Source organism: Octopus sinensis, linkage group LG1, assembly GCF_006345805.1.
Source record: "Octopus sinensis linkage group LG1, ASM634580v1, whole genome shotgun sequence".
Lineage (NCBI taxonomy): Eukaryota > Metazoa > Mollusca > Cephalopoda > Octopoda > Octopodidae > Octopus > Octopus sinensis.
The window spans coordinates 27,561,838-27,574,337 of record NC_042997.1 but is presented as its reverse complement, the minus strand read 5'-3'; the positions used below and the strand labels follow the sequence as shown (position 1 = coordinate 27,574,337).

The 12,500-nt window shown below is 37.3% G+C and overlaps 1 protein-coding gene across 1 annotated transcript in view; it reads right to left on the bottom strand.

Moving 5' to 3' along the window:
* LOC115222393 (interleukin 17-like protein) overlaps nt 1-3,351 on the bottom strand; it is a 3,685-nt gene extending 334 nt beyond the window's left edge. The window contains exons 1-2 of the mRNA XM_029792992.1: nt 3,331-3,351; nt 1-197 (exon numbers count right to left, since the gene is read on the bottom strand). The exon at nt 1-197 is cut by the window's left edge and continues 334 nt beyond it. Coding sequence (XP_029648852.1) covers nt 1-197; nt 3,331-3,351 — 218 coding nt within the window. The remainder of the gene's footprint in view (nt 198-3,330) is intronic.
* Between the last annotated feature and the right edge of the window lie 9,149 nt (nt 3,352-12,500).

Below are 12,500 nucleotides of genomic sequence, written 5' to 3'. Positions count from 1 at the left end.
TCGGTCAGTGCTTGTTGGTCACTTCCCGCTGGAGCCATTTCAGCTGGCAAGAAAAAGTTATTGCCGATCGCTGCGCTGGATAGTTCCTCGTATTGGACTTTCAAGACTTTTGGTATTTTACATTGAGTCGGAATTGACGCAGAGGACATGAACAATACGACATCGGTGAGGAGGAAAATTCCAGCCTGGATGAGAACCTGCGTGATATAAAATGTTTATGTTAAGATAAGTAGTTACGTTTCAACATAGCTCACAGCTAAACGAATGAGAGAAACCAAGAATAATATACTACACCTATAGCACACATAAAATCCCTCACTCTTTCCATTTCCCTCCCCCTCCGTCCCTCTCCATCTCTCCTTCTCTCAAATACCCAGCGGCATATATATATTCAAACCAGTGTAATAAAGATTAGAGGGCATTCTTTGTAGTGTGTGGAATGAAAGAGAAATATGTCTGTGTATTTTGTAAGAGAAAATTGATGAATGAGTTATTTTCAACAGCCGTTGATATCCATATTTCAAGCAGAAAAAATGTAGAATGGAGAAGTATGGTAATATGTGTAGAGAAAACTTATGAATGAGATATTTTCAACAAGACTTGAATCAGCTATTGATATCCGTATTTCAAGTAGGTAAAAGTTACAATGGAGAAGTATAATAATGGGTGTAGGTGTGACTGACCCATACTTATATGAATGCGCAAGTAAACAACGAAATTTGACAAAATGTGACTGTCTAAGCGCTAGAGTTATATTTAATTTGAAAGATAGTAAATAGCAAACTGAAGAATTATGGAGAACATTTGAAATGTATTATTACCATAATGAGTTATTTTGTCAGTGGAGGCGCAATGGCCCAGTGGTTAGGGCAACGGACTCGCGGTCATAGGATCGCGGTTTCGATTCCCAGACCGGGCGTTGTGAGTGTTTATTAAGCGAAAACACCTAAAGCTCCACGAGGCTCCGGCAGGGGATGGTGGTGACCCCCTTGTACTCTTTCACCACAACTTTCTCTCACTCTTACTTCCTGTTTCTGTTGTATCTGTATTTCAAAGGGCCGGCCTTGTCACTCTCTGTGTCACGCTGAATATTCCCGAGAACTACGTTAAGGGTACACGTGTCTGTGGAGTGCTCAGCCACTTACACGCTAATTTCACGAGCAGGCTGTTCCGTTGATTCGGATCAACCGGAACACTCGTCGTCGTAACCGACGGAGTGCTTCCTCCCTATTTTGTCAATTTATACATCAGTGTAAAGGTATATCAACCACGGCGATATTGCAATTTGTGAGATATCTAATGTTTAGGGGAGCAGCACAGATATCCCAAAAAGTTCTCAAGAAATTTTTCGTTGTTACTCGAGTAATTAGCTGTCAACCTTAAAGTAAACATCATTCGCAATAATGCTGCAAGCTTCTTTGGTTGCTTTGCTGACAATGTAAACAGTAAAGTTTGTCATTTTAAAATTAATGCATATATATATATATATCTTTTTCTTTTTTTTCTTTCTCTCTCCGCCGGTTACGACGACGAGGGTCCCAGCTGATACGATCAACGGAACAGCTTGCTCGTGAAATTAACGTGCAAATGGCTGAGCATTCCACAGACACGTGTACCCTTAACGTAGTTCTCGGGGATAATCAGCGTGACACAGAGAGTGACAAGGCTGACCCTTTGAAATACAAGTACAACTCATTTTTGCCAGCTGAGTGGACTGGAGCAACGTGAAATAAAGTGTCTTGCTCAAGGACACAACGCGTCGCCGGGAATCGAACTCACAACCTTACGATCATGAGCCGAATGCCCTAACCACTAAGCCACGCGCCCTCACTATATATATATATATATATATATATATATATACATATATACCGACGGTATCAGGGCGTGTATAAATCTTGTAAAATTAAGATGTTGCTCCTTCCAAATTATATTTTCCAGTCAATAGATAAATCAAAGAATGCGCGAATGTCACGTTATAATTATCGTTCAGCTTTCTAAAACAAAAACGTAACGTGAGGTTGCAACTTTTAAAGAGAAGGGACAGTAATTATCGGTTAAAATGTAGTCACCTGTAAAATTAGTGGATATAATTCAATTAGCCATGGATTTTCCCATAAATTATAAGTATGTAATTGGAGTCAAGACCGACAACTTTGTACTGATATCGAGTTGTATTAGTAGTAATAATGAAAGCAAATCAGGTTGAGGAATTTTGAAATCATTCAAAATGTACGTTTCAGGTTCGCCTAAAATTAGGAATTGCATCCTTCCCCAATTAAAGCATTAGAATATATATAAATCTTCCTCAATTAAAGCATTAATGTATATATACATATTCCTCAGTTAAAGCATTATTATATATATAATAATTCTTTGTATGATAAAAATCTGTTCTGTCTGTCTCTGTCTGTGTCTTCTAGGATCTCTGGTATCCCCCATCCGATTGCGCTCAAATTTGATATGTAGATACCGACGGTATCAGGGCGTGTATAAGTCTCTCGAAAAAATTACAAAAATCGATTCCAGGTGAGAATGCAATCGATAAAGTCGTGGGAACATGCATTTGTACGCGCAAGAACATCAGGTGTTGCGATCGATACTACACGTACGCGAGAAAAATGCACGTGCAGTTTGCGAAAAAAAAAAGCCGGCTGGCTTGAAATAATGCCACAAAATGCAGTATATTTAAGAGCCCAAAAAATAAGATTCAAAAGAGATATTTTCTTCAAACTCAATTTGAATTCAGAACGTTAAGACTGACAAAATACCTATTTCTTTACTACCCAGAAGGGGCTAAACACAGAGAGGACAAGCAAGGACAGATAAACGGATTAAGTCGAATATATCAACCCCAGTACGTAACTGGTACTTAATTTAATCGACCCCGAAAGGATGAAAGGCAAAGTCGACCTCGGAGGAATTTGAACTCAGAACGTAGCGGCAGACGAAATACCTATTTCTTAACTACCCACAAGGGGCTAAACACAGAGAGGACAAACAAGGACAGACAAACGGATTAAGTCGATTACATCGACCCCAGTGTGTAACTGGTACTTAATTTATCGACCCCGAAAGGATGAAAGGCAAAGTCGACCTCGGCGGAATTTGGACTCAGAACGTAACGGCAGACGAAACATCGCTAAGCATCTCCTCCGGCGTGCTAACGATTCTGCCAGCTCGCCGCCTTAGTCTCAATAGGTACTTGTCCCATCATTCCATATTCTCCACTATCTCATTTGTATACGTATGTATGAAATTTTATTTAAGCCTATATCCATCCCTTTGTAATAACCAACGATTGTCAAGAATGTGATTTTACGAGGATACTTTTCCTGACGAAGGGGACATTGCTCACATGGTTTGTAAGATTTCTATTAATTTTTCTTCAAGGACAAGAACTCTGGAAACGACCGTAGAAAGTAGCCTTCCTCGAATCGTATTATATAGCTTATATACCATTTATATATATAAAGATATCACATTAAATTTTGTGCATCTTTTATTTGAAATTTTTAACCACTCTCAGTTTTAGTATGAAAAAATATTTATCTGTTCTTTTTCATACACTTCTTTCCATATATATCCCCACATGGGTTTTATTTTCAAGTATCAGGACGACCAAAGTAATCACTGGCTGGGGATTAACACACGCTGAGGACGGGTAACTACCCAGAAACTCGAGTCTGTGTATATCATGTAAGGCTAGGGATGGTAGCGATGACCTCCCCTCGCAAATATTAATCGGACACAGAATGTGTGTTGTTAGGCAGCTGGAAGAGATATCTTACTGGGGCTATAAACGCCACTAGCACTGTCCCGTATAGGACACCACACTTAGCAATTATATGTTACGATTCCGTATTGCTACTGTTTACATCTCCCTCAGATATGTAATATAGCTTATTTCTACTTTTTCGCGATCAGCGACGAATCGTCGCTGAAAAAAGCTTATAGCATTTTGCCAGTGGGAGTGAGTTTTCATAACTAGTTGGTGATTAATACACGCTGATGATGAGTAACCACCTAGAAACTCAAGTCCATGCGTATCACGTAAGGCTAGGGATGGAAGCGATGACCTCCCCTTGCAAATACTAATTGGACATAGAATGTATCTCGTTAGCCAGCAGGAAGAGATATCTTCCTGGGGCTATACACGCCAGTAACACTGTCCCGTATAGGACACCACATTTGGTTGGCAATTATATATATATATATATGTGTGTATGTGTGTGTGTGTGTGTGTGTGTGTATACTCTTTTACTTGTTTCAGTTATTTGACTGCGGCCATGCTGGAGTACCGCCTTTAGTCGAGCAAATCGACCCCAGGACTTATTCTTTGTAAGGCTAGTATTTATTCTATCGATCTATTTAACCGAACAGCTAAATTACGGGGACGTAAACAAACCAGCATCGGTTGTCAAGCGAATTTGGGGAGACAAACACAGACACACAAACATATACATACACATACATACATACATACATACATGCATACATACATACATACGTACATACATATATATATATACGTATATACGACGGGCTTCTTTCAGTTTCCGTCTACCAAATCCTCTCACAAGGCTTTGGTCGGCCCGAGGCTATAGTAGAAGACACTTGCTCGATGTGCTATGCAGTGGGACTGAACCCGAAACCATGTTGTTGGTAAGCTACTTACCACACATCCACCCCTACATATATCTATATATATATATATATATATATATATATATATATATATATATATATATATATATATGTATATATATATATATATATACTAGTATTAAAGACCGGTCGTTGCCGGGTCATAGTGCTAGTGCATGTATATATGTGTATATATATGTGTACATATTACATGTACATCTGTATATATACATCTAAACATAAAATGCAAAATACAAAGTTATATCTTGATATCGCTAGTGCAGGACGCCTACGTCTAAGATATAAAGGTAAAAGTAAAATATTTCTACTTTGCAAGTTCGAGTCGAGTACCCCCTTGCACCCTAAGTAAGGCATGTGTAAAATTTGAATGGAATTGGTTGTGTAGTTCTCAAGTTTTAGGGAATCGTAGTGGAGAAGATATGATATTGCTGTGGGCTCGCCCTAAGCAAAAAGTTAAAAATTATTTTTGCCGATGACACTCTCCGGACCCTAAGTAAAGCATGTGTAAAATTTGAATGAAATTGGTTGCGTAGTTCTCAAGTTTAAGGGAAACACACAGACAGACAGAAGGACAGACACACATTCTCAGTTTTATATATATAAAGATATATATATATATATATGTATAATATCAAAATTAATATACTCGAAAGTATATGTTAATACCGCGCTGTCAGGGATATCCCAAAGTATTGAAATTTAAAGTGAATATAAGAATTGTTTCGTTGGACAAGTGGTGACGTCAATGGATAGCTAGCGAATAAAAAGAGAGAAGTATTCCCTGTTATGATTAATATTGAACTTAGAGTTTACGTCACAACTATTGCCTTTTTATTGAGTCCGAGGAAAGTCGTTCTCTTTTGGTGCTTTATAATTTGACACACTTACCGGTTTGATTTCTATTCATTAACTTGTTTATTCTAAACTTTTCATTGTGTCTTGCAAACTTTTCAATAATCCTTGACTGTCCATTATGTGAGCTGCGTTCTTTTTGCTTGTTTGTTTGTTTGTTTGTTTGTGTGCATGTGTGCATCAATGTGGAAGGGTATACACATAGGTATGTCAGTCTGTCTGTTTGTCTGTCAGTCTGTATGTATGCATGCATGCATGCATGTATGTATGTATGTATGTATGTATGTATGTATGTATGTGTATGTATGTGTGTGTATGCATATATACTAATACATCTGTTTGTTTTGTGCACCACCTGTCTTCGTCTTTTGTTTTTTTTTTCCGTAATCTCTCCCTATATGTATATATGTATGTATGTATGTATGTATGTATGTATGTATGTATGTGTGTGTAAGCATATATACATATGTACATGCATGTGTGTACGTATGTATGTATTCTGTATATTCCTGTGTTTGTGTGTTCATGTTTGTGTGCTTCTATGCAATATTCAATAAATAAACTCGACCTGGAGAGATTGCAATCCCAGAGGCACAGTCAGTGCGAGACCTGGGCATTTACATGAGTAATGATGCAATCTTTCATGTGCATGTTGCTAAATTGGCAATGAAATGCAGGCGGCTGACCGGATGGATTCTTAGAACTTTAGACCAAGAGACCAGGAAACCATGATGGTCCTCTGGAGGACACTTGTTCTAAGTGTTATTATTTTTATTGTTAAAGTAAAAGTATCTGACATAAAATAGAGAAACGCTTTTGTTTCACTTTTAACACGTAATACTGAAATAGTGGAGAAGATATGATATTGCTATGGGCTCGCTCTAGGCAAGAGGTTGAACATTTTTTGGCCCATGAAACTACATGGACACTAAGTAAAGCATGTATAAAATTTGAATGGAATTGGATGTGTAGTTCTCAAGTTTAGGGAATCGTAGTGGAGAAGATATGATATTGCTGTGGGCTCGCTCTAGGCAAAAAGTAAAAAATTGTTTTTGCCGATGACACTCCCCGGACCCTAAGTAAAGCATGTGTAAAATTTGAATGAAATTGGTTGTGTAGTTCTCAAGTTTAAGGGAAACACACAGACAGACAGTCGGACAGACACACACTCTCAGTTTTATATATATAAAGATATATATATATATATATATATATATGTATAATATCAAAATTAATATACTGGAAAGTATATGTTAATACCGCGCTGTCAAAGATATCCCAAAGTATTGAAATTTAAAGTGAATATAAGAATTGCTTCGTTGGACAAGTGGTGACGTCAATGGATAGCTAGCGAATAAAAAGAGAGAAGTATTCCCTGTTATGATTAATATTGAACTTAGAGTTTACGTCACAACTATTGCCTTTTTATTGAGTCCGAGGAAAGTCGTTCTCTTTTGGTGCTTTATAATTTGACACACTTACCGGTTTGATTTCTATTCATTAACTTGTTTATTCTAAACTTTTCATTGTGTCTTGCAAAACTTTCAATAATACTTGACTGTCCATTATGAGAGCTGCGTTCTTTTTGCTTGCTTGTTTGTTTGTTTGTTTGTTTGTGTGCATGCGTGCATCAATGTGGAAGGGTATACACATAGGTCTGTCTGTCTGTTTGTCTGTCTGTCTGTATGTATGTATGCATGCATGTATGTATGTATGTATGTATGTATGTATGTATGTATGTATGTATTTATGTTTGTATCAGACGCCATGATAGATTGTTGATCACTACACACAATGTTTTCTCTCCTTTTCTTCTCTCCTTGTTTTTTCTGTGTCCCTTTCTGTAGAAAATCGCAGGCTCGAAACGTAAAAGACTTTTCTCTTCCTGAGCGTTATACTAATACATCTGTTTCTTTTGTACACCACCTGCCTTCGTCTTTTGTTTTTTTTTCCGTAATCTCTCCCTATATGTATATATATGTATGTATGTATGTATGTATGTATGTATGTATGTATGTATGTATGTATGTATGTATGTATGTATGTATGTATGTATGTGTATGTATGTGTGTGTATGCATATATACATATATACATGCATGTGTGTACGTATATATGTATTCTGTATATTCCTGTGTTTGTGTGTTCATGTTTGTGTGCTTGTACGTGTGTGTATATTTGTTTGTGTACCTCTGTCCCCTTGTGTGTGCATGTTTGGATGTGGCAATACGTATGATTTTGTGTGACTGCGTACGTGCGTCTGTTATGTATGGATGTGTGTCTCCATGTGTCCCTGTGTGTGTGCATATGGGTATTTGGTCATGTTTTTCAGTCTTCACTTGTGTAGGTATATGTGTATGCGCGTGTACTTGCCTGTACGTATTAGCCATGTACCTATCTATCTATCTATCTATCTATCTATCTATCTATCTATCTATCTATCTATCTATCTATCTATCTATCTATCTATCTATCTATCTATCTATCTATCTATCTATCTATCTATCTGTACACGATCTCTATTGATCGCTTTTTCATTTTCCTTCTTATTCTTTACTTTTTACGATCCCTTTTGATCGCAAACCTACCTACTAAGCTCTACTTTCTAATATGTCCCGTCTGTGTTCAGCCCTTTGTAGCTAATAAAGAAACATATCTATCTATTTATCGACTTATTTACTTATATGTCCATTTACCTACCTACCTACCTACCTACCTACCTACCTACCTACCTACATACACGCACACACATATATATATATATGCGTTTACATAACAGCCTACTAACAACTCTACCTTGTATGTATAAACTGTGGGTATTGTGGTATGACTACCTTCTACATTTACTACCTATTTAGTACTGGGGATTTTTCATTTGTCAGGACGCTCCTGTATTTGCCTGCGTGTTTGGTCCTTCGGGTGCTTGGATAAAATGCGGATGTCAATTTGACCCAGTGTTCCTCCATGCTGGTCTTTGGCATGCTGGTAGAGTATGGAGAACTGTTTTTGTCGCCACATCGTCTCAATTTTCATTATCTTTTTATTAAATTTAATAAAATTTATAATGCCATATATGGAATGATCTAAAATGAAGCATTAGACCCCATATTCTAGAAAATGTGTAAACAAATTATGCCGTTTAAATTTGCCTTAGCATTCAAACTGACTTCTTTACCACTGCAGATATAAAAATAGAGACAATGATGATTGATTACATCAATAAAAAGGAAGACGATGTAATAAGGGCTATAGATGAAATGAACCGAAACTCAGCTACTGGCCATGATGAATTCCCAGCAATCCTTCTAAAAGTATGTAAGTGAGTCCTAGCAAGACACTGCAGTCATTCTTTCAGAGCTTCCTTGCAACTGGCAAACTTCCAAGAAAACTGAAGGAGGGTAAAATATGCCCTATTCATAAATGAGGAAGCAGAGTAGAAGCCAAGAACTACAGACTTCTCTGACCTCACACATCAGGAAGGTCATGGAACGAATAGTCAAAAGAGAACTACTTGCTGCTTGACACCCAGCATGGTTTCCGACGAAGAACAAGCTGCCTAACTCAGCTCCTACAACACTGTGCCTAGGTGCTGAAACAGCTACTCAACCACTCAGAGGTGGAAGTGATATATCTCGACTTTGCAAAGGCCTTTGATAAAGTCGATCATGGAGTGATATGTCTCAAACTGCGTGATCTCGGCATAGTTGGAAATTTGGCAGAATGGCTTCATGACTTTCTGAAGGATAGAAATAAGGTGATAACAGCCAAATAATGACTGGTGTTTTCAAGGCACGTTTTGGACCACTACTGTTCATAATGGCCCTCTTAGACATAACATCAGCCACACAGACAGCCACGATCAGAAGTTATGCAGTTGAAACAAAAGTCTCACAGGTAATACAGAACCCTGAAGACACTATGCACCTGCAATATCAGCTGGCTGAAATATACAAGTGGATTGAAAAGAATAACATGCAGTTTAATGCTGAAAAGTTTCAAGCCTTGTGCTATCAGCATGCAAAACTAAATGCAATATTCAGTAAATGCACTGGACCTGGAGGGATTGAAATCCCAGAGGCACAGTCAGTGCGAGACCTGGGCATTTACATGAGTGATGATGCAATCTTTCATGTGCATGTTGCTAAATTGGCAATGAAATGCAGGCAGCTGACCGGATGGATTCTTAGAACTTTTAGACCAAGAGACTAGGAAACCATGATGGTCCTCTGGAGGACACTTGATCTAAGTGTTATTATTATTTTTATTGTTAAAGTGAAAGTATCTGACGTAAAATAGAGAAACGTTTTTGTTTCACTTTTAATACGTAATAGTGGAGAGGATATAATATTGCTATGGGCTCGCTCTAGGCAAGACGTTGAACATTTTTTGTCCATGAAACTACATGGATCCTAAGTAAGGAATGTGTAAAATTTGAATGGAATTGGTTGCGTAGTTCTCAAGTATTAGGGAATCGTAGTGGAGAAGATATGATATTGCTGTGGGCTAGCCCTAGACAAAAAGAAAAAATACTGTGTTTGCCGATGACACTCCCCGGACCCTCAGTAAGGCATGTGTAAAATTTGAATGAAATTGGTTGTGTAGTTCTCAAGATTTAGGGAAACACACAGAGAGACAGTCACACATTCTCAGTTTTATATATATATAGATATATATATATATATATATATATATATATATATATATATATGCATGTATAATATTAAAATTAATATACTCGAAAGTATATGTTAATACCGCGTTGTCAAGGATATCCCAAAGTATTGAAATTTAAAGTGAATATAAGAATTGCTTCGTTGGACAAGTGGTGACGTCAATGGATAGCTAGCGAATAAAAAGAGAGAAGTATTCCCTGTTATGATTAATATTGAACTTAGAGTTTACGTCACAACTATTGCCATTTCTTTGAGTCCGAGGTATGTCGTTCTCATTGGTGCTTTATAATTTGACACACTTACCGGTTTGATTTCTATTCATTAACTTGTTTATTTATTCTAAACTTTTCATTGTGTCTTGCAAACTTTTCAATAATACTTGACTGTCCATTATGAGAGCTGCGTTCTTTTTGATTGTTTGTTCGCTTGTTTGTGTGCATGCGCGCGTCAATGTGGAAGGCTATACACATAGCTCAGTCTGTCTGTCTGTTTGTCTGTCTGTCTGTATGTATGCATGCATGTATGTATGTATGTATGTATGTATGTATGTATGTATGTATGTAAGTATGTATGTATGTATGTATGTATGTATGTATGTGTATGTATGTGTGTGTATGCATATATACATATATATATATATACATGCATGTGTGTACATATATATGTATTCTGTATATTCCTGTGTTTGTGTGTTCATGTTTGTGTGCTTGTACGTGTGTGTATATTTGTGTGTGTACATCTGTCCCCTTGTGTATGCATGTTTGGATGTGGAAGTCATATATCTCGACTTTGCAAAGGCCTTTGATAAAGTCGATCATGGAATGATATGTCTCAAACTGCGTGATCTCGGCATAGTTGGAAATTTGGGAGAATGGCTTCATGACATTCTGAAGGATAGAAATTAGGTGGTAGTAGCCAAATAATGAGCGGTGTTACGCATGGCACTGTTTTGGGACCACTACTGTTGATAATGGCCCTCTCAGACATACCATCAGCCACAGAGATAGCCACGATCAGAAGTTATGCAGATGAAACAAAAGTCGCACATGTAATACAGAACCCTGAAGACACTATGCACCTGCAATATCAGCTGCCTGAATTATACAAGTGGATTGAAAAGAATAACATGCAGTTTAATGCTGAAAAGTTTCAAGCCTTGTGCTATCAGCATGCAAAACTAAATGCAATATTCAATAAATGCACTGGACCTGGAGGGATTGCAATCCCAGAGGCACAGTCAGTGCGAGACCTTGGCATTTACATGAGTAATGATGCAATCTTTCATGTGCATGTTGCTAAATTGGCAATGAAATGCAGGCAGCTGACCGGATGGATTCTTAGAAATTTTAGACCAAGAGACCAGCAAACCATGATGGTCCTCTGGAGGACACTTGTTCTAAGTGTTATTATTATTTTTATTGTTAAAGTGAAAGTATCTGACATTAAATAGAGAAACCTTTTTGTCTCACTTTTAACACGTAATACTGAAATGGTGGAGAAGATATGATATTGCTATGGGCTCGCTCTAGGCAAGAGGTTGAACATTTTTTGGCCCATGAAACTACATGGACCCTAAGGAAGGCATGTGTAAAACATGAATGGAATTGGTTGTGTAGTTCTCACGTTTTAGGGAATCGTAGTGGAGAAAATATGATATTGCTGTGGGCTCGCCCTAGGCAAAAAGTAAAAAATTTTTTTTGCCGTTGACACTCCCCGGACCCTAAGTAAGGCATGTGTAAAATTTGAATGAAATTGGTTCTGTAGTTCTCAAGATTTAGGGAAACACACAGACAGACAGTCACACATTCTCAGTTTTATATATATGTATATATATATATATATATAAATATGTATAATACTAAAATTAATATACTCGAAAGTATATGTTAATACAACGTTGTCACGGATATCCCAAAGTATTGAAATTTAAAGTGAATATAAGAATTGCTTCGTTGAACCAGTGGTGACGTCAATGGATAGCTAGCGAATAAAAAAAGAGAAGTATTCCCTGTTATGATTAATATTGAACTTAGAGTTTACGTCACAACTATTGCCTTTTTATTGAGTCCGAGGAGAGTCGTTCTCTTTCGGTGCTTTATAATTTGACACACTTACCGGTTCGATTTCTACTCATTAAATTGTTTATTTATTCTAAACTTTTCATTGTGTCTTGCAAACTTTTCAATAATCCTTGACTGTCCATTATGAGAGCTGCGTTCTTTTTGCTTGTTTGTTTGTTTGTTTGATTGTGTGCATGCGTGCGTCAATGTGGAAGGGTATACACATAGGTATGTCAGTCTGTCTGTTT